We start from the raw sequence: 16,946 nt of genomic DNA on the forward strand, positions 1-16,946 counted from the left end.
CTTTGTTCCGCCCCCTCCCGTCATCTAACCAATCGCAAGCCACAGCGGCACCTAGCAGGTTAGGCTGAGTGCCGGGGTGCTTGGGCTGTACCACTGCGGCGGAGGATGGGGGGGAGGCTGTACCATCGCTGAGGGGGGGGGGCAAAAGAGGAGAGGGTCCAGGTGGGCGGGGAGGAACCACTCCCTTGGGGGGGGGGGGCAGGTGGGGCTGAACCATCCCAGGGGAGGGGGGTCCCCAGGGTAGGGCTGACCCACGTGGGTGGGCGAGAGAGGGGCCAGGGGGGTCTCAGAGGGCTGGGCTGGGGTCAGGGGGGTCCCAGGGGCTCCCCGGGGTGGGTTGGTGTGAGTGAGGTCCGTCTGCCGTGGGTATCACCCCGCAGATCCCATCCCATGGCAGCCTGGCGCTGCGAGAACCCCGCCGCTGAAAAGGCTTTTATTTCCCCAAAATTATTGTGGGATGGGTCCTACAAACGCCGTGGGGGGACAAGGAGCATCCCACGGCCAAGGGGTGCAGTGGCCAGCGCTGCTGGGCGGGTAAAGGGGGCACAGCCAGAGCAGCTCCAGAGGGGCTGGAGCCTGGATCTGCCCCCTGGAAAACGCAGGGACAGCAGGGTGGGCACCCTCGGGGCACCAGCAGAGTTCCCTGTGCCATCCCCCGGCTTTTGGGGCTCTGCTTTAGCCGTCCATCCCCATCTAAAGGTGACAAATCTGCAGCTCCCAAGCTCCGGAGCGCTTCAAATCTTCCCTGCGAGTTCCAAGCAGAGTTTAATCCCAGCTCGGGGTGATGTCCGTGGGGATGTGGGGCACCCCCAGCACCCCAAACCGGGGCTGTGCCAGCTGCAGGGACCTCAGGGCTCCTGCTGGTACTGGCCCTCGGTGGCAGTGAAGAAATCCTCGAGCACACTCTTCATGAAGTCGAAGGTGGGGCGCTCCTCGGGGCTCTCCTTCCAGCACTGCCTCATCAGCTCGTACAGCTCCGGGGGGCAATTGTCCGGCTGTGGCATCCGATAGCCCCGCTCCAGGTTCTGGATCACCTCGGGGTTGGTCATCCCTGCAGGGAGGGCAACACGTGTGGGGTTCAGTTTGGGTCACCCCCGTGGTGTGGGTGCCAGCCCGGGGTTGGTCACCCCTGCCAGGACCCAGTTTGGGTCACCCCCATGTCACAGGAACCACCCCAGGGTTGGTCGCCCTTGCCAGGACAATGCCCAGGACCCGTTTTGGGTCTCCCCCATACTGCAGGGACCACCCTGGGGTTGGTCACCCCTGCCAGGACCCAATTGGGGTCACCCCCATGCCACAAGGGCCACCCTGGAGTTGGTCACCCCTGCCAGGACAATGCCCAGGACCCAATTTGGTTCACCCCTAGGTTTTTGGGACCAGCCTAGGGTTGGTCATTCCTACCAGGACAATGCCCAGGACCCAATTTGGGTGACAAGGACCACCCCAGGACTGGTCACCCTTGCCAGGACAATGCCCAGCACCCACTTTGGATTGTAGGGACCACCCCAGGCTTGATCACCCTAACCAGAACAATACCCAGCACCCACTTCAGGTCTCAGCTACCACCCACCCACCCCAAACCCCGCCGGGGGGGGACTCCCCACCCTTTTCCACCCCCTCCAACCCCTCCCCAGGTGGCTTTGGGGGCCGTGGCCGGTGTAGCCACGCCGGGCTGGGTGGAGGGCAGGGAGCCAGGCTGGCAGCAGCGTGCGTGCAGCGCTGCATGCACACACTCCTCGTGGGCGTGCCAGCCCCGCAGCTGCCCCAAAATCCTGACCTGGATACGGGATCCGGCCGTAGGTGACGATCTCGGTGAGCAGGATCCCAAAGGACCACACGTCCGACTTGATGGTGAACGTGCCGTAATTAATGGCCTCGGGTGCTGTCCATTTAATCGGGAATTTCGCCCCTGGGAAGCGGCGGGAAGGGAGGGGATAAAGCGCCCTGGCTGAGCTGGGATCATCGCGCTGGGTTTAATCCGATGTGACAACCCCCAGCCAGGCTCTGTCGCTGCCTGGGGGCGAGCTTTGGCTTTGGTGGCTGAGCCCCCCCCCGAGCCTGCGGTAGCCACGCAAAGCAGGAGCCCCGCATCCCCCTCCAACTGCGGGGACAGAGATGGAAAAAAAGGGGAAAAAAACCCAAAAACATCCTGGCACCCCCTGCTGCAGCTCCCCAGAGAGCCAGGCTGGTCCCTGTCCCCATGTCCCCATGTCCCCAAGCTCTGTGACCCCGGGGCTGGGCTGGGCTCACCCTCCCGAGCCGTGTACTCGTTATCCTCGATCAGGCGGGCCAGCCCAAAATCGGCGATTTTGCAGCACAAAGTTTCCGAGACGAGGATGTTGGCGGCCCTCAGGTCCCTGTGGATGTAATTCTTGGCCTCGATGAAGGCCATGCCTTCAGCAATCTGTAATTATGAACGGGTCGCGATTGTTAATTAACAGCTCCAGCCCTGCAGAGCTCTCCCAGCTCCATCCCAAATTTTTCTGCTCCCCCCACCTCACCTGTGCTGCCATGTCCAGCAGTTTGTTGATGCTGAGTTTGACTCCTTCCGAGGTCTTGAGGAAGTCCACGAGGCTGCCTGTGATGGAAGCAGCAATTCTCAACTCCTGGGGCCATGGGGGGGTCACAAGGGCACTGTCCCGCCCCCCCCCAAAAAAAAAAGCTCTGGGAGTGTGGACAGCAGAACACAGAAAATCCTTTTTTCCCCAAGCTAGAGGCATCAAAATCTCTAAAATTAACAAATTTCCACATGGCCAATCTTTCATTTTTACTGATTTTGGAGGTGCTGCAGTCACACCCCTGGAAGAGTTTTAGGAATAACCAATTTTAGGAATAACAGCGCTCCGAGCCAATTTAGGTGGCGATTTTTCCCAGCTTGAACTCTGCCCTGAAAATCTTTTCCAGCCTTAAAATTCCAGAGTTTTGCGGCCACATCCCCGTGGATGTGGCAGCACCTGGAGCCCCCCGAGGTGGCCTCACCCTTCTCCATGAACTCGGTGATGATGTAGATGGGTTCTTTGGTGACCACGGCGTAGAGCCGCACCAGCCGCGGGTGCTGCAGCTTCTTCATCAGGTTGGCCTCGGCCAGGAAGGCGCTGGGGGACATGCTGCCAGCCTTGAGGCTCTTCACTGCCACCTTCGTGTGCCCGTTGTACAATCCTTGGGGGAAAAACCAGGGAAAAACGGGATCCGGACACGGGGCGGGTGGGGATGGCGGGGCCAGCCGAGGAGGGCGGCGCCAGGGAGGGTCACAAGGAAAGGAGGAGATGCTGGAGGTTCCAAAAGTTGGGTGGGAGTCGGGAAGGTTGGGTGGAGATGGGGTTTGATGCGCCGAAAATGTTTGTTGTGGGATGGAGGGGAGCAGAGGAAGATGGAGGAGAGGGATGGAGGGACAGGAAGGAGGGAAGCAGGGAGAGATTGAATAAAGTAGGGAGGGATGGATGGAAGCAGGGAAGGATGGAGAGAAGAGATGGAGGGGAACAATGAGGGATGGAGGGAAAGGAAGGAAGGAAGCAGGGAAGGATGGAGGGGAGCAGGGCAGCCCCACCACAGCACTCAGGGATCAGGGGTTTTTTTTTCGGTTTTTGTGGCTGGATCTGCCCCCAAACCCCCACAGCTGCTCCAGCACTCAAGGGACACTCCCAAGTGGGGACAAATCCAGCAGCTCTGCAGCTCCATGATGTCACCCCTGTCCCCACCAGCGGAGCAGGGATCCAGGGATGGGAGGAAAGGAAATTTGGGCTGGGTTCTCCCTTCTTCCAGGACCTTCCAGTCCCACACCTTGGGCTGTGCTGGCTGCTCCGTGTGAGATCCCAGCTGGATTTTTCCCTGCTGGAGGATCCTGCTGCTCTCTCTGGTGCCCCAGTTTCACCCTGACTCACCCATCCAGACCTCTCCGAACTGCCCCGCTCCCAGCTTCTCCACCAGCTTCAGCGACTCCCGCGGCACCTCCCACTCGTCCTGCCACCACGGCTTCTGCGGCTTCTGCGTCCGGCAGGGCTTGCCCAGGCGGCAGCAGAGCCCGTCGGAGCTGCCTGGGCCAGGGGGAGGCAGAGCTGGGCCAGCGCGGCACGGGGCTCAGGGAGCAGAGGGATCTGCCCATCCCATCCCATCCCATCCCATCCCATCCCATCCCGTCCTAGTCCATTCCCATTCCATCCTCATTCCCATTCCATCCACTTCTCATTCCCACCCTATTCTCGCCCCATTCCGACCTCATTCCCCCCCATTCCCATTCCCATCCCATCCTGTCCAATCCCTGCCCCATTCCCACCCAATTCCCACTCCATCCCTGCCGAATTCCCACTCCATTCCCATTCCCCTCCATTCCCATCCCTTCCTATCCAATCCCTGCCCCATTCCCATCCCGTTCCCACCCCATTCCCGCCCAATTCCAGCCCCATTCCCATTCCCATCCCGCACGTGTGTAGTGCTGCACCAGCTCCCTGAGGCTGCCGAAGGTGTTGCGGGGGGAGATGTAGAAGCCGCCGCTGTCCAGGTTCCGGATCTTGTAGTGCTTCACCGTCTCTCCCTGTCTCTCATCCAGGTCCCGCACGGACAGCGAGTACGAGCCTGGGGACAGGGACACCCGTGGGACCCCAGAGCCCTCCCGTGTCCCCCCCCCCCCGAGCCCGAGGGAGCCGCGGGTGGCACCTTTGGAGGTCTCGCTCTCGCGGATGAGGAAGGAGCCGTGGGTGTTCCCCGAGGCCAGCAGCTGCCGCTCGGCGTCCTTGCGGCTGATGTTCTTGAAAAACCACCTGGGGACACGGGGCAGGGCTCAGGGGGAGCCCTTGGGGGGTTTTTTTTGGCTCTTTCCCATTAATGGACACACACATTTAGAGAGTTAGGGAATTCCAGCTTGGGAATTCTTGTCAGGCCTGGATTTCTCCTGACTCCCAGCTCCATTCCCAGGCTGACAAGCTGACTGCAGCTTCAGTTAGGGAGGAGTCTCCCAGGGTGACAACACGGTGACAAACAGAGTGGAATTCATCACCAACATTAACCCCTGGTGTCTTTCCCGTGGGACACATCCTGAGGTGCTGTCCCAAGGATGTTTTTCCCAATTGTCCCATGAGCTCCTGTCCTGTCCTGGCTGCACTAACACACTTTAAATCCGGGCTGTCAGTACAATAAATTGGCCTTTTTTCCCCAAAAAAAGTCCGTGTGTGTTGCTGTCCTTTCTCTCTCTTTGCAGCCGCAGCCACCACACCCATTCCCACCGGGACGCTGCCGCCCTGTCCCTACTCACGGCTCGGGCTCCAGGCTGTTCACCAAAGCCACGAAGTTGTGGGGGATCAGCCCCTCCTGGCCCGTGGTGAGCGACTGCGCCTTCCACCACTCCCCGTTCCTGCAAGGACACGGAGCAGTGAGACCCCCGCAGAGCCCGCAGGGACCCCCGGGAGGGCTGGGACACGGCCGGGATTCTCTCACTCTTCCAGCACTCGGAGCTTCTCCCCCTTGCGCAGCCCCAGGTCCCCGTCGTGCGTGGGCTCGTAGTTGTACAGGACCACCACCAGCTTCTCTGGAGGGACAAGAGGAGGGGCAGTGACCACTTTGGGGGTGGCAGTGACCACTTTGGGGGTGTCACAGCCCCCCCCAAGCCGCAGCCGTGCCTCACCTTGCATGGGGGAGCGCGGAGGTGACGAGGACTCGTAGGACACCAGAGGGTCTTGAACCTCGGAGCCATTGCGGATCAGCCTCTGCCAGGGGACAGGAACCCCGTGAGCCCTCAGCTTGTGGGGTTTGGCCACCTCTGGGGGTGTTTGGCTACCGGGATTGGGGTGTGTGAGCCCCCCCTCACCTGGCGCTTGCTGTCGGGCTCGATGGGGTAATTGCAGTGCTCGCAAATGTCGATGTTCTCGATCCAGTCCTCGTCATAGTCCGAGCTGCAGCAGCAGCCCATGGTGGCTGTGGGGGACAGAGGTGACACAGGGAGCCTTGGCACCCTCATCCCTGCCTCTCCTCCTGCTCCAGTGCATCCCCATCCCTGCATCCTTCCATCCATTATCCCTCCACCCATCCACCTTCCCACACCACCTTGCCCATCCCAGCTCCTCAGCTCATCTGGGGACATTCCCTGACTCTCTGTCACCAGCCTCATTTATCTTTCCTTCGTTAATTAAAACCACCGAAAGCAATTAGTCCCCAGCCTGGCAGCGCCTCCTGTGCCAGCTCCTCCCCACCGTGCAGCTCTGGGGCTGATCCCTGTGCTCTCCCCGCAGATAACAACCTCATTATTAATATCTCATTAGCAATTAATTCACTCCTGCAGCTCAGCTTTAACGAGCTTTGGCTGAGCAAAACGAGCTCCCCGATCCCAAAATCATCTGGGCTCACAGCTGGATGCGAGCACTTCCGAATTCCTTTTCCTACAAACTCCCATCCTAAACCCCCGCCCCTGGAACACCCTCAAGGCTCAGCCAGGGTGGCACCGCTGTCCCTGTCACTGCGCTGCCACCGATGTCACCAGCTCTGCGTGGGCTCACCCGGGCACCTCTGACTTTCCTGAGAGTGCTGAGCTTGGCAAAACCCCGGGAGCCGAGCGTGGGCTCCGGAAAAAGCTCTTGGGCAGAATCCCCCCCACCCACGGGGCCGGGATCCATCTCCAACCCCTCTCTAGGGGCCCTGCAGTGTCAGGGGGGTTTTGTCACCACCCAGGTGTGTCACCCCCGCCGCCAAACCCGGCTGGGAGGTGACAGCCGGGCCGTGCAGCTGCGAGGTCCCCGTGCACTGCCAGGGCTGGACGATGCTGGCATAGTTTGTTTTTTTTTTTTTTTTTTCTCCTGCCTGAGAGGCCGGGGTTTTCACCAGCACGCTCAAAAAATTTAAAAATCCACCTTTTCTCAGAGTGCCAAGGGGGACACAGCGGTGGGGGCTTGGTTTGAGCCTTGCAGGGGGTCCCTGAGAAGGGTTGGAGGTCCCTAAAGGGGGTTTGGAGTCCCTAAGGGGGTTTAGGATCCCTGACAAGGGTTTGGGGGCCCAAAGGAGGGTTTAGGGTCCCCAGAGAGTGTTTGGAATCCTTAAAGGGGGTTTGGGGTCCCCAGGGTGTTGCCAGCCCCCAATGTCACTCCAAGCCCCCCAACCTGCTCTTCCAGATTTGATTTTCCACACCAGGAGCCACCCTGCTCAGGCCCGGAGGTGGCAGGGACACAAGGATTGTCGCCAGGGTGGCCAGAGGAGCAGGGATGGGTGATTCTGGCCAGGAGAACACTCAGAGCGAGGTCCCCATGCCCTGCACCGCTGCTTCGGGGACTCAAAACCCATCCCGGTGCCTTCATTTCCTGGTGACACCCATTTGGGGACACTTTTTGGCACCCAGAAAGGGGTTTGGCCGCACTGTAGGCAGGATGTTCAAACGCAGATTTTCTTTTGCTGACTCTTTCCTCATAACTCCCAACACCATCAAGACTTCCTACACTTCAGCTGGTAGGCGGAAGAGTAAAAAATCCAAAATTCGTCAACATTTTCAGGACCTTTCTGAGCAGGACTCAGCTCAAACCCAGAATTTATGAAGAAGAACAACAGCAAAGTGCCCACATTTCTTGGCCAGAGCAAAGGGACAGCTGAGAAATCCCAAATCCATCCCCCTGACCCTATAGAGGAGCTCCCCAGAGCTTTTCAAACAGAGCAGAGCAGTGCCCGGAGCTGTTTTTTCCTCCCGGGGTTGAGTGAGGAGGGAGGTGCAGCTATTGTGCCTTTTTTTTTTTTTTTTTTTTTTTTTTTTTTCTTACAGCCCCAAGCCACAGCGTAATTTCCACCGAGCAGCAGCAGCCGTTTCACCTGCGCTCTGCCAGGGCCAGGAGGGAAAAAAAAAAAAAAAAAAGGGTGTTTGAAGTCGAATTTTTTTTTTTTTTTTTTTTGGTGGCTGCATCTGTGCAACCGAATTTCTTTGTGTGAAGGGGCCTGGCAGGGACGGGGGGGTATGAGGGTGCTCCCTGTGCGTGTCCAGGTGTCCTTGCCAGGTGTGTCCCCCTCTCCCTGATTTTTTTGGGGGGTTATTTTCTCTGGATTTGGAGCTCCCGGCTCCCTGTCCTGTGCTGTCCCTTCTGCCCACGTGGCCCTGGCCGGGTCCTGTTGGTTTGTCACCAGGGTGGGCGGGTGTGAGGAGCGCTGAAATCTGGGCTGACCCCATCCCTGCTGCTCTCCCTGGTTCACCTCTGTGTCCGTGAGCCAGCTGTGAGCCAGCTGTGAGCCAGCTGTGAGCCCTCTGGACCGACACCCAGCGCTGGCACAGCCTGGCAGTGACACCGGGGACAGTGTCCCCAAGGCTGCCACTGCAGCAGGGAGGTGTTTGCACTGAGCCAGCGCCAAAAAACGGGAATTTCTGAGCTCCTGAATCCCCAAAATTGGGCACCAGCCCTGAGGGACCGGCACCGAGATGATGTCTGGCCCTGGGGACAAAAGTCCAGCTTTGCCCTGGAAATGGGGGTTTGGGGAGAGCCCTGCGGGGTCCCCGGCGCTGCCACCCCCGGCAGGACCCCCAGGCTGGCAGGGGACATTGGGACAGCGCCTTCGCCCCCACCTGAGAGACCCCCAGAGGGATTTGGGGAGCCCAGCCTGGCTCCCCCCCATCCCCACCCGGCCTCCAGCGCTCTCACCCCTGCGAGAACAAACCCGGACCCTCATTTCCATCCCTGTCCTCGGGACACCCCTCAGCCCCCCTCAGCTGCTCCCCCAAATCCCACCTGGACCCGCAGCCCCTTCCCCCGGCTCTCACCTGGTGGCAGCGAGGTGAGGACCGGCCGCTCTCAGAGTCCCATGTCCCGCTGGGGCCGTGCCCGTCACGTCCTCCCCATCCCCCCGGGAGCTTTTGGGGTGCGCAGAGGAGCCCCCCGAGCTCTGCTGGGATCTTGAGGGGTTCACAGAGGAGCCCCCCCGAGCTCTGCTGAGATCCTGAGGGGTGCGGAGAGACCCCCCAAGATCGAGTGGGATCCTGCGGGGTGAGCAGAGGAGCCCCCCGAGCTCTGGTGGGACTCTGGGGTGCCCAGAGGAGCCCCCCAAGATCGGGTGGGACCCTGTGGGGTGCGCAGAGGAGCCCCCCGAGCCCGGCTGCGCTGCCGCCGCCCGCTCCTGCTCTCCCCGCCTTGCCCCTGTTTCCTGCCTCATGAGCAAACTCAAGAGGAGCCCGTTCTCAGCTCGCTCCCGACCGCAAGAGCGAGTGACAAACCCCGATGGCTTCCTGCCATCCCCGGCCCCGCGGGTCGCCCCTGGGCGAGGGGACGCTGAGAGCCCCAGGCCGGTGGTGAGCAGGGGGTTGGCACCTGCTGCCACCACCCCTCGGTCCCCTGTGCTGTCCCCTCCCCGTGCCCTGCAGGGCCTTCGGTCCCTGCTGCCCCTCCCGCATCCCCAAATCCCCCTCGGTGTCCCCTCCTTGCACCCCTCGGTCCCTGTGCTGTCCCTTTCTGTCCCCTCCCCGCGCTCTGGGCTAGGCTGGCAGTGCCCTGCGGGACCCTCTGTCCCTGCTGCCAGCACCCCTCGGTCCCTGTGCTGTCCCCTGTGCTGTCCCCTCCCCGTGCCCTGCGGGACCCTCTGTCCCTGCTGCCCCTCCCTCACCCCCAAACCCCTCTCGGTGTCCCCTCCTTGCCACCCCGATGTCCCCTGTGCGCTTTGGACACATCCCGCAGCTCGCAGCCCGCGCTGTGGCCGTCACCTCCGTGTCACCTCCGTGTCACCTCCGTGTCACGGCGGATTTTGGGAGCCGCGGGGACAAGGGCTGGAGCTGAGGGGACACGCGGTGCCCCTGCCGGGCTGGCAGCTCTGTTTTGGAGGCAGCTCAGAGCACGGCAACCACAGCAGCATTGTGTTGGCTTCTTTGATCGAACGTGAAGCCGCAGGGAGCTCGGCGAGGCACGGGCAGGAAGCCCCGAGGTGTCGGGGTGGGGGTTGTGGCAGCTTGGGGGGCACATTCGGGTTTTCCTCGTGTCCTGGGAAGGAGAAACAGCCCCCCAAAAATGATCCCTGGGTCACCCCACAGCTTTCCTGGCGCTGTTTGCTCACGGGGTTCTGTGGAAGTCGCATCCCCCAAGTGGCACTTGGAGCTGTCACCCGCCCAAAAAAGGCCGAGGGACACATCTGGAAGGAAAAACCAGCAGCTGCCGCCCTCAGCTCCTTTTATTCTGCCTCAAGGGGCTGCTCCCCACATTTCCCATCGAGCTTGACCTCATCATCCTCGGGGCCAGGCCCCAAAACTCCCCGTGCCCCGTGGGGACAGTGACATTCCCGTGTCATTCCCATGCCATCCTCATATCATTCCCGTGCCATTCCGGTGACATTCCCATGCCATTTTCGTGCCATTCCCGTGTCATTCTTGTGCCATTCCCGTGCCGCCAAGGCTTGGCATCACCCTGGAGGGGCAGCACCGCCCGCCCCGAGTCCTGAGGAATTTGGGGAGGGGATCTTGGAGCCCCCAACCCCCCCGGGCTGCCCGCGGGGGTGGCTCAGCAGAGGGAGAAGCGCCGGGAGTTGATGTTCATGCGGGTGACGCCGATGTGCTTGAGCGGCGTGGAGAGCAGGAAAGCGGCCTTGGGGGGGATGGTGCAGAGCAGATCCGAGTCTTCCTCGCAGCCCTCGAGGCCGAAGGTGGCGTCGTCCAGCATCTCCTTGTGCTGGTGGCAGGCCTGCTCCACCTTCAGCCGGTGCAGCCGCGCCCGCAGCCGCATCAGCTGCTGCGCCAGCCGCTGGTCCAGAGCCTGCATGTCCCGCTGGGGGGGAGAAGGGAACCGGGATGCAGCGGGGATTGGGCTCGGCCAGGGCACAAACCCCGCGATCAGCCCGTGGTGCCAGCGTGGGCACGGTCACAGCTCGGGGACAGCGCGGGTTGTGCTGTCTGTGTCACCCCCGGTGCAGCAGGAGGGGGTGACAAGCGCTGAACCCCTCAAGGCCACGACCCCCGGTGCGGGGTCAGGGGCAGAGCCACGGAAAAATCTTGGGGAAAATGCGTGTACAAGCAGCAAAGCGAGCAGAGGAGCTCAGATCCTGCCCCTGCCATGTCACGGTGTCCCCATCCTTGTCCCCGTCCTACTCACCAGCTCCGTCCTGAGCCACTCCAGAGCCGCCTCCATGGTGGCAAAGCCACAAACGCCACCACCCTGCTGCTCCTCGGGGTGCCCGGAGCTTTGAGGTGCCCCCCAGGTGCCCCCGGGGGTCCGAGCCCCCCAGCGCTGCCCCCTGACCCGAGCTTCCCACTCCAGGTACGAGGGTCTGCGCGTCTGCAGCTTCAGCTTGGCCGTCAGCGCCTTCACGCTGTCCAGGTTCTCCTGCTCCCAGGTGGGCTCCTCCTCGCCCAGCTCCTTGAATTTCAGCTGGCTCAAGGCCATGGTGGGACAAGCAAAGTCCCCCCCCCAAAATCCCCGCTGATCGCTGCCCTCTCAGCACCTCCCTCTCGCCGGGGAAATGAAGCCCCCCCACCCTGATCACGACCACCCACCCACTCCGTGCCCCAGCTGCGCCGGGTTCCCGGCTATTTATCCACCCCTCGAGGACAAATCCGATGGGCAGGGATTTCCTTATCCAGAGTAGTGCAAAGGAGGAGGTTTTTTTTTTTTTTTTTTTTTTTTGGCTTGTTGTGTTTGGGGTGGTTTTTTTTGTTTGTTTTGTTTTTTTCCGTTTCTTTTCTTTTTTAACATCATTGTCTCCGCTTGGGAGGAGACTTCGCGTTCCCGGACGGAGCCTTCACCGGGCACGGAGGAGCGGGAATGATTTATCCCCCGGCTCAGCCGCTCCCCCGCCCTTTGGGGGGGCCCAAAAAAAGCCCAAGGAAGGAAAAAGAAACGAGGGGGGTGGGGGGTGCCCACGGGGGGCAGCCGGGGTCCCGCACCCGGACGGGACCTTAAGGTGGAACCGCCTCCGGATCCGTCCTGTGCCACCTCCTCCCTGCCCGGGGGGCTCCAGGGACAGCGGAGGTGGCTCAGGGGTCTCACCTGTGTCCCCCGGGTGTCACCTGCCCCGTGGGTCCCCTCCAGCCCCGCTCCCAGAGTATCCCCCAAATTCCCCGCCTGCTCCCCCCGCGCTGCTCTCGAGTTCCGTTGTCCCCTCGCGTGTCCCTTCACACGGGTCCTCAGTGTCCACTCGCTGTCGCAACGCACGCAGTGACCCCCCAATCCCCCCTAGCCCCAGCCCCGGTGTCGCCGCGTCCCTCCGGACCGGGCCACCTTAAACCCGACATCCGCCGGCCGGGCCGGGCCGGGCTGTGCGGGGACATCGCCACCCCCGCCCCCGCTTCCACCACGAGCTCCCCGAACTCCTGCACCCCCAAATCCCCGCCCGAGCACCCCGAGCTCCCCGCTAATGCCCCGCTGGCACCTCGGGGTCCCCTCCTTGCACCCCAAGACTCCTGGTGCTCCCCCCCAATCCCCTGCTTGCCCCCTGAGCCTCTTCCTTGTGCTCCAAGGTTCTCTGCTTGCATCCCAAAATTCCCGCTTGCACCCCAGAAGTCCTCTCCTTATGGCACTCTGAGGTCCCCTGCTTACACCCCGAGTGTCCCCCGAGGTCCCCACCTGCCCCCCGCCCGAGCAGGTAAGCAGAGCGGTGACCGGGGCAGGATCACCGCCACCCATCCACCTTCCTCCTCCTCCTCCTCCTGGCCGGTCTCCAGCCCCGGCGGTGGCTTTGCGGACCCCGGCAGCCGAGCCGGTAACGGGGCCGGTAACGGGGTGCAGCTCCAGCAGGGCAGGGAAGAACCGCTCGCTGCTCGCTGCAATCCCATTCCCTCCCAAAAAAATCCCGTCCAGCACAGCCGGTACGGGGGAGACTGGAGCCAGCTCAGCCCCTGTGCCTCAGTTTCCCCATTGCCTGGTGCTGGGAGTGTCGCCCTGCCGCGCTCTGGAGGTGACAGTGCCAGCACGGACAGGGGACAGCCCGCGTGACGCGCAGGGAAGGGAAGGGAAGGGGTTTCCAGGCGGGCCGAGAGCTGCAGGATTTCCCCTTTCTCCCTCTGCTCCCTCCCCGCGCCGGGCAGAGGCAGCGCCCATGGAGTTCTCGGAGCTGATCAAGACGGCGACAGTGGAGAACGTGCTGCTGTCGCGACAGGGGCTGCCCGCGGTGCGGGGCACCCTGTGCATCACCAGCCACCACCTGCTGCTCTCCTCCTGCCCCCGCGGCGACCTGGAGCTCTGGCTGCTCATCCGCAACGTGGACGCCGTGGAGAAAAGGTGGGGTTGTCCCCAGGGCTGTCCTTTCCTGCCACCTTCCTGTCACCCTGTCTGAGCTGGGGGATCCCGCCCGTTCCCCCGGTGGGCACCCCACGGGCACCGCGCTGCCCCGCCCAGCCGTGGCCTTCCTCTTCCTCCCGGCTCTCCGCGGCACGGCGGGCATTGACCTCCTCTCGTCCTCAGAGTGCAGAATTTAGGCTGGTACCAGGCTGGGACTGGCGGCTCCCTGCGGGACACCAGGTGTGGCTTTTTTGGCTTTCTTGCCTCTGCCACCCACCCACCGTGCCCCATCCTGGCTGCGGTGGCAGATGAGAGCCTCAAGTCTGGCACAGCCGAGGGGGGAGAGGGCAGCTGGGTGCTGTCTGTGTGTCCCCAAGTGTCCCCTCCAGGCAGCCCTGACCCCCACTCCGACCTCCCGCAGGATCTCCGGCTCCTCCGGCACCATCACTCTGCGCTGCAAGGACCTGAAGGTGCTGCAGCTGGAGATCCCGGGCATGGAGGAGTGTCTGAACATCGCCAGCTCCATCGAGGTGAGCTCGGCCGGCGAGCAAAGGCTTGGCCGGGGGAAAAAACGCTGCTGTGTTTGCTCTGGCTCTGGCATTAACTGGGTAAACACCCAGCTCCGGCTGCGACACGGGGCCAGCGCTCCGCTCCGTGCCCGGTGTCCCTGACACGGGGATGGCACACGGGGACAGTGCCAGCGCTCTGCTCCGTGCCCGGTGTCCCTGAGCGGCTCTGTCCCTGTCCCTGTCCCCGCCGCAGGCTCTCTCCTCCGTGGACTCGGTGATGATGATGTACCCGTTCTTCTACCGCCCGCCGAGCCTGCGGCTGCAGCAGGGCTGGCACCGCTTCCCCCTCGAGCGCTTTTTCCAGCAGCTCTCCTCTCAGGTGAGCCCGGCCCGAGGGACCCGAGCCTTCCCCTCCCCCGGGCCGGGCTCGTCGCTGATGTCGCCTCTCCCCCAGACGAGCCAGTGGCGGCTGAGCACCGTGAACCGGGATTTCAGCGCCTGCCCCTCGTACCCTCCCGCCGTGATCGTGCCGGCGGCCGTGGGCGATGACACGGTGACCAAGGCGGCTCGGTTCCGGCAGGGCGGGCGCTTCCCCGTGCTCAGCTACTTCCACCCCAAAAACGGCACCGTGAGTCCTCCCTCCCCCTCAAGGGGCAGGGGGGTGGGAGCCCTCCGTGCCTCTGCCCATGTGCTGTAGGAAAAGGGATTCTGTCTTCAGAGAATTCCAGAATTAGGTTGGAAAGGATCTTGGAGATCATCCAGTGCCACCCCTGCCATGGCAGGGATACATCCCACTGTCCCAGGCTGCTCCAACCCGGCCTGGGACACTTCCAGGGATGCAGCAGCCACAAATTCTCCGGGAATTCCATCCCAGCCCCTCCCCACCCTCGCAGGGAACAATTCCTCCCCAATATCCCACCCAAATCTCCACTTCTCCAGTTTGAAGCCATTCCCTGTGTGTGTTCTGTCCCTCCATGCCTTGTCCCCAGTCCCTCTCCAGCTCTCCTGGAGCCCCTTTAGGCCCTGTGAGCTCTCTAAGGTCCCCCTGGAGCTTTCTCTTCTCCATTCCCAGGCCCTGCTCCGCAGCAGCCAGCCCCTGACAGGTCCCAACCGCCGGCGGTGCCGAGAGGACGAGAAACTCTTGGGGACAATCCTGGACGAGGGTGAGCGAGGTTTCATCATCGACACTCGCTCGGCCCAGGCGGCCAAGCAGGCACGGATGAGCGGCGGCGGCACCGAGCCCAAATCCTGCTACCCGCACTGGAGGAGGCTGCACCGAGCCCTGGAAAGGTGAGGGCTGGGTGATGTCGCCTGTGTGCCACCACTGTGGGGACAGGGACAGTGCCACCGAGCCCCCCACACCTCCGTGCCCTTGCCCAGAGGCCGCCCGCTGCAGGAGAGCTTCATCAGGCTGGTGGAGACGTGCACGGAGCCCTCGCTGAGCATGGACCGCTGGCTGGCCCGGCTGGACAGCAGCCGCTGGCTCAGCCACGTCAAGGCTGCCCTGAGCACGGCCTGCCTGGCTGCTCAGTGCCTGGACAGGTAAGGAGAGCTGCACCTTCACTTTTCCCATTGCCCAAGACGCCACCAGTGTGGCCCAAAATCCAGGTGTCACCCCTGTGGTCGCCACGGCAGGGAGGATTCCAACGTGCTGGTGCACGGGGCGGAGGGGACAGACACCACGCTGCTGGTGACAGCGCTGGCCCAGCTCATCCTGGACCCGTCCTGCCGCACCCTGGAGGGATTCCAGGCGCTGCTGCAGCGGGAATGGATCGAGGTGAGAGGCGCAGTGCTGAGGAGGGTGGGGATGCCAGCCTGGCTGGGTGCCCTCACGCCGTGTCCCCGCAGGCTGGGCACCCCTTCCACCTGCGCTGCGCCCGCTCCGCCTCCTCGCACGCCCGAGGGAAGCAGGAGGCGCCGCTTTTCCTCCTCTTCCTCGACTGCGTGTGGCAGCTGAGCCGCCAGTTCCCCTTCTCCCTGGAATTTGGGGAGCAGCTGCTCCTCACCCTCTTTGACAACGCCTACGCCTCCTCCTATGGCACCTTCCTGTGCAACAACGAGAAGGAGAGGTGGGTGTGGGGGCACAGCCACGGCCACCACCCTGCAAACCCCTCCTGGCTGTAGTTTAGGTGACACCAAACCCTGTTGGGGGCTGAAATTTGTGCCTCCTGTCCCCCCCCAGGAGCCTGTGTAAGGTGAAGGAGAGCACACACTCGCTCTGGGCCTGGCTGAACCAGCCTGAGGAGAAGCACAAATTCCTGAACCCTCTCTACTCACACAACCCCTTGGTGATCTGGCCCTCCGTGGAGCCCCAGAGCATCCAGCTCTGGCAGGGTGAGCAGGATCCTCCCAAAATCTGCCCTCAGCTCCCAGCTGGGCTGGCTCAGGGGAAGCTGCTCTGCCTTTGCCTCTCTGACAGGGCTGAAATAAAACCCAGCCCCCTTCTCTCCCAGGTTTATTCCTTCGTTGGATCCGTCCTTCCCAGCACCTGGATGAGGCCTGGGCAGAGATCCAGAGGTTGGTGGAGGGAAACAAGTCCTCCATCAAGGAGAGCACAGGGAAAAGGCTGAGCCAGTCCCTCCCTGAGCCCACTGCTGGGACAGAGAGTGGAAAATGAAGAGGGGACAGTTGGGTCCCCGTGGATCTGGGACAAGGTGACACTGGATTTTCCCATGGGAAGGGCTGTGCAGGACACAGACCCCATGGACAGCTCTGGGAGAGGGCACAGATCCCCTTTCCCAGCCTGAGTTTGTTTCAGTAAATCTCTCTCCCAGCCTTTGCCTGTGTCCTGCTCTTCCATAGGGAAGCTGCTCCTTCCCTCTGGGCTCTCAGCAGTGCCTGTGGATGGCTCTGGAGCTAAAGGACAGCAGATCACACGAAAAAAAACCAGCAGATCACAGGAAAAACCACAACAGGACACACTAAACCAACATCCCCCCACAAACTCACAAAAGCAGCCTCAGTGTCGTGCCAGGAGCCAGCCTGGGAATTGTGCCCTTGAGCCCAATTCTGAGGAAGGAAAGAGATAAAAAAAAACCAAAAAAACCCAAAAAACACCTCTCTGGAGAGACAGGAGGGTGGGAGGGTGAAGATCTGCAGCACAAGCTCCTAGGGCAGGAAATAACTGTTCCATGAGGAAAGCTGGCTCGGGGTCAGCCCAGCAGATAAACAAAGCAGCGGGGCCAGGAGCGTGCGTGGCAGCTGGAAAACAATTCCTGGCTGCTGCACTTCCAGCCTTTTCACACTTCAGGGCTGGGCCTGAGGCTGTGGAGCCTCCCTGGGATGGAGT

At 62.3% G+C, this 16,946-nt stretch overlaps 3 protein-coding genes across 5 annotated transcripts; 1 reads left to right on the top strand and 2 right to left on the bottom strand.

Moving 5' to 3' along the window:
• Window positions 1-417: 417 nt before the first annotated feature.
• Window positions 418-8,855, bottom strand: LCK (LCK proto-oncogene, Src family tyrosine kinase). Of its 2 annotated transcripts, XM_014885673.2 has the most exons (13): window positions 8,717-8,855; window positions 5,801-5,907; window positions 5,618-5,699; window positions 5,431-5,521; window positions 5,249-5,347; window positions 4,654-4,757; window positions 4,423-4,572; window positions 3,882-4,034; window positions 2,980-3,159; window positions 2,502-2,578; window positions 2,251-2,404; window positions 1,778-1,909; window positions 418-1,051 (listed from the first exon to the last, which is right to left on the bottom strand). In XM_014885673.2, the coding sequence occupies exons 2-13, from the start codon at window positions 5,900-5,902 to the stop codon at window positions 849-851; spliced, it is 1,527 nt and encodes a 508-aa protein (XP_014741159.2). In that variant the 5' UTR covers window positions 5,903-5,907; window positions 8,717-8,855; the 3' UTR covers window positions 418-848. The 2 variants fall into 2 exon arrangements, with proteins under 2 accessions (XP_014741159.2, XP_088034270.1); XM_088178144.1 differs by having other exon boundaries at window positions 5,431-5,699.
• Window positions 8,856-10,303: 1,448 nt separating this feature from the next.
• Window positions 10,304-11,423, bottom strand: FAM167B (family with sequence similarity 167 member B). Its single transcript, XM_014885561.2, has 2 exons — window positions 11,025-11,423; window positions 10,304-10,700 (listed from the first exon to the last, which is right to left on the bottom strand). Exons 1-2 carry the CDS (start codon window positions 11,313-11,315, stop codon window positions 10,437-10,439), a joined length of 555 nt encoding a protein of 184 aa, XP_014741047.2. The 5' UTR covers window positions 11,316-11,423; the 3' UTR covers window positions 10,304-10,436.
• A 1,408-nt stretch (window positions 11,424-12,831) lies between these two features.
• LOC106858788 (myotubularin-related protein 9-like) lies at window positions 12,832-16,435 on the top strand. Of its 2 annotated transcripts, XM_014885630.2 has the most exons (11): window positions 12,832-13,148; window positions 13,332-13,388; window positions 13,570-13,678; window positions 13,911-14,036; window positions 14,112-14,285; window positions 14,730-14,947; window positions 15,038-15,199; window positions 15,293-15,434; window positions 15,506-15,726; window positions 15,840-15,991; window positions 16,111-16,435. In XM_014885630.2, exons 1-11 carry the CDS (start codon window positions 12,967-12,969, stop codon window positions 16,272-16,274), a joined length of 1,707 nt encoding a protein of 568 aa, XP_014741116.1. In that variant the 5' UTR covers window positions 12,832-12,966; the 3' UTR covers window positions 16,275-16,435. The 2 variants fall into 2 exon arrangements, with proteins under 2 accessions (XP_014741116.1, XP_014741117.1); XM_014885631.2 differs by lacking the exon at window positions 13,332-13,388.
• The last annotated feature ends 511 nt before the right edge of the window (window positions 16,436-16,946 follow it).

The sequence above is a fragment of the Sturnus vulgaris genome, chromosome 24 (assembly GCF_052056855.1).
Source record: "Sturnus vulgaris isolate bStuVul1 chromosome 24, bStuVul1.hap1, whole genome shotgun sequence".
Lineage (NCBI taxonomy): Eukaryota > Metazoa > Chordata > Aves > Passeriformes > Sturnidae > Sturnus > Sturnus vulgaris.

Excerpts from the sequence above, each read along its gene's own strand:
- LCK (XM_088178144.1), bottom strand. The coding sequence starts at position 5,902 with ATGGGCTGCTGCTGCAGCTCGGACTATGACGAGGACTGGATCGAGAAC. Across the intron at positions 2,579-2,979 it reads CACCGAGTTCATGGAGAAGG|GCAGCCTCGTGGACTTCCTC; the intron begins GTGAGGCCACCT and ends CTTCCATCACAG. Across the intron at positions 1,052-1,777 it reads CGGCCGGATCCCGTATCCAG|GGATGACCAACCCCGAGGTG; the intron begins GTCAGGATTTTG and ends CCCTCCCTGCAG.
- FAM167B (XM_014885561.2), bottom strand. The coding sequence starts at position 11,315 with ATGGCCTTGAGCCAGCTGAAATTCAAGGAGCTGGGCGAGGAGGAGCCC. Across the intron at positions 10,701-11,024 it reads AGTGGCTCAGGACGGAGCTG|CGGGACATGCAGGCTCTGGA; the intron begins GTGAGTAGGACG and ends TCTCCCCCCCAG.
- LOC106858788 (XM_014885630.2), top strand. The coding sequence starts at position 12,967 with ATGGAGTTCTCGGAGCTGATCAAGACGGCGACAGTGGAGAACGTGCTG. Across the intron at positions 13,679-13,910 it reads ACATCGCCAGCTCCATCGAG|GCTCTCTCCTCCGTGGACTC; the intron begins GTGAGCTCGGCC and ends TCCCCGCCGCAG. Across the intron at positions 14,037-14,111 it reads TCCAGCAGCTCTCCTCTCAG|ACGAGCCAGTGGCGGCTGAG; the intron begins GTGAGCCCGGCC and ends CCTCTCCCCCAG.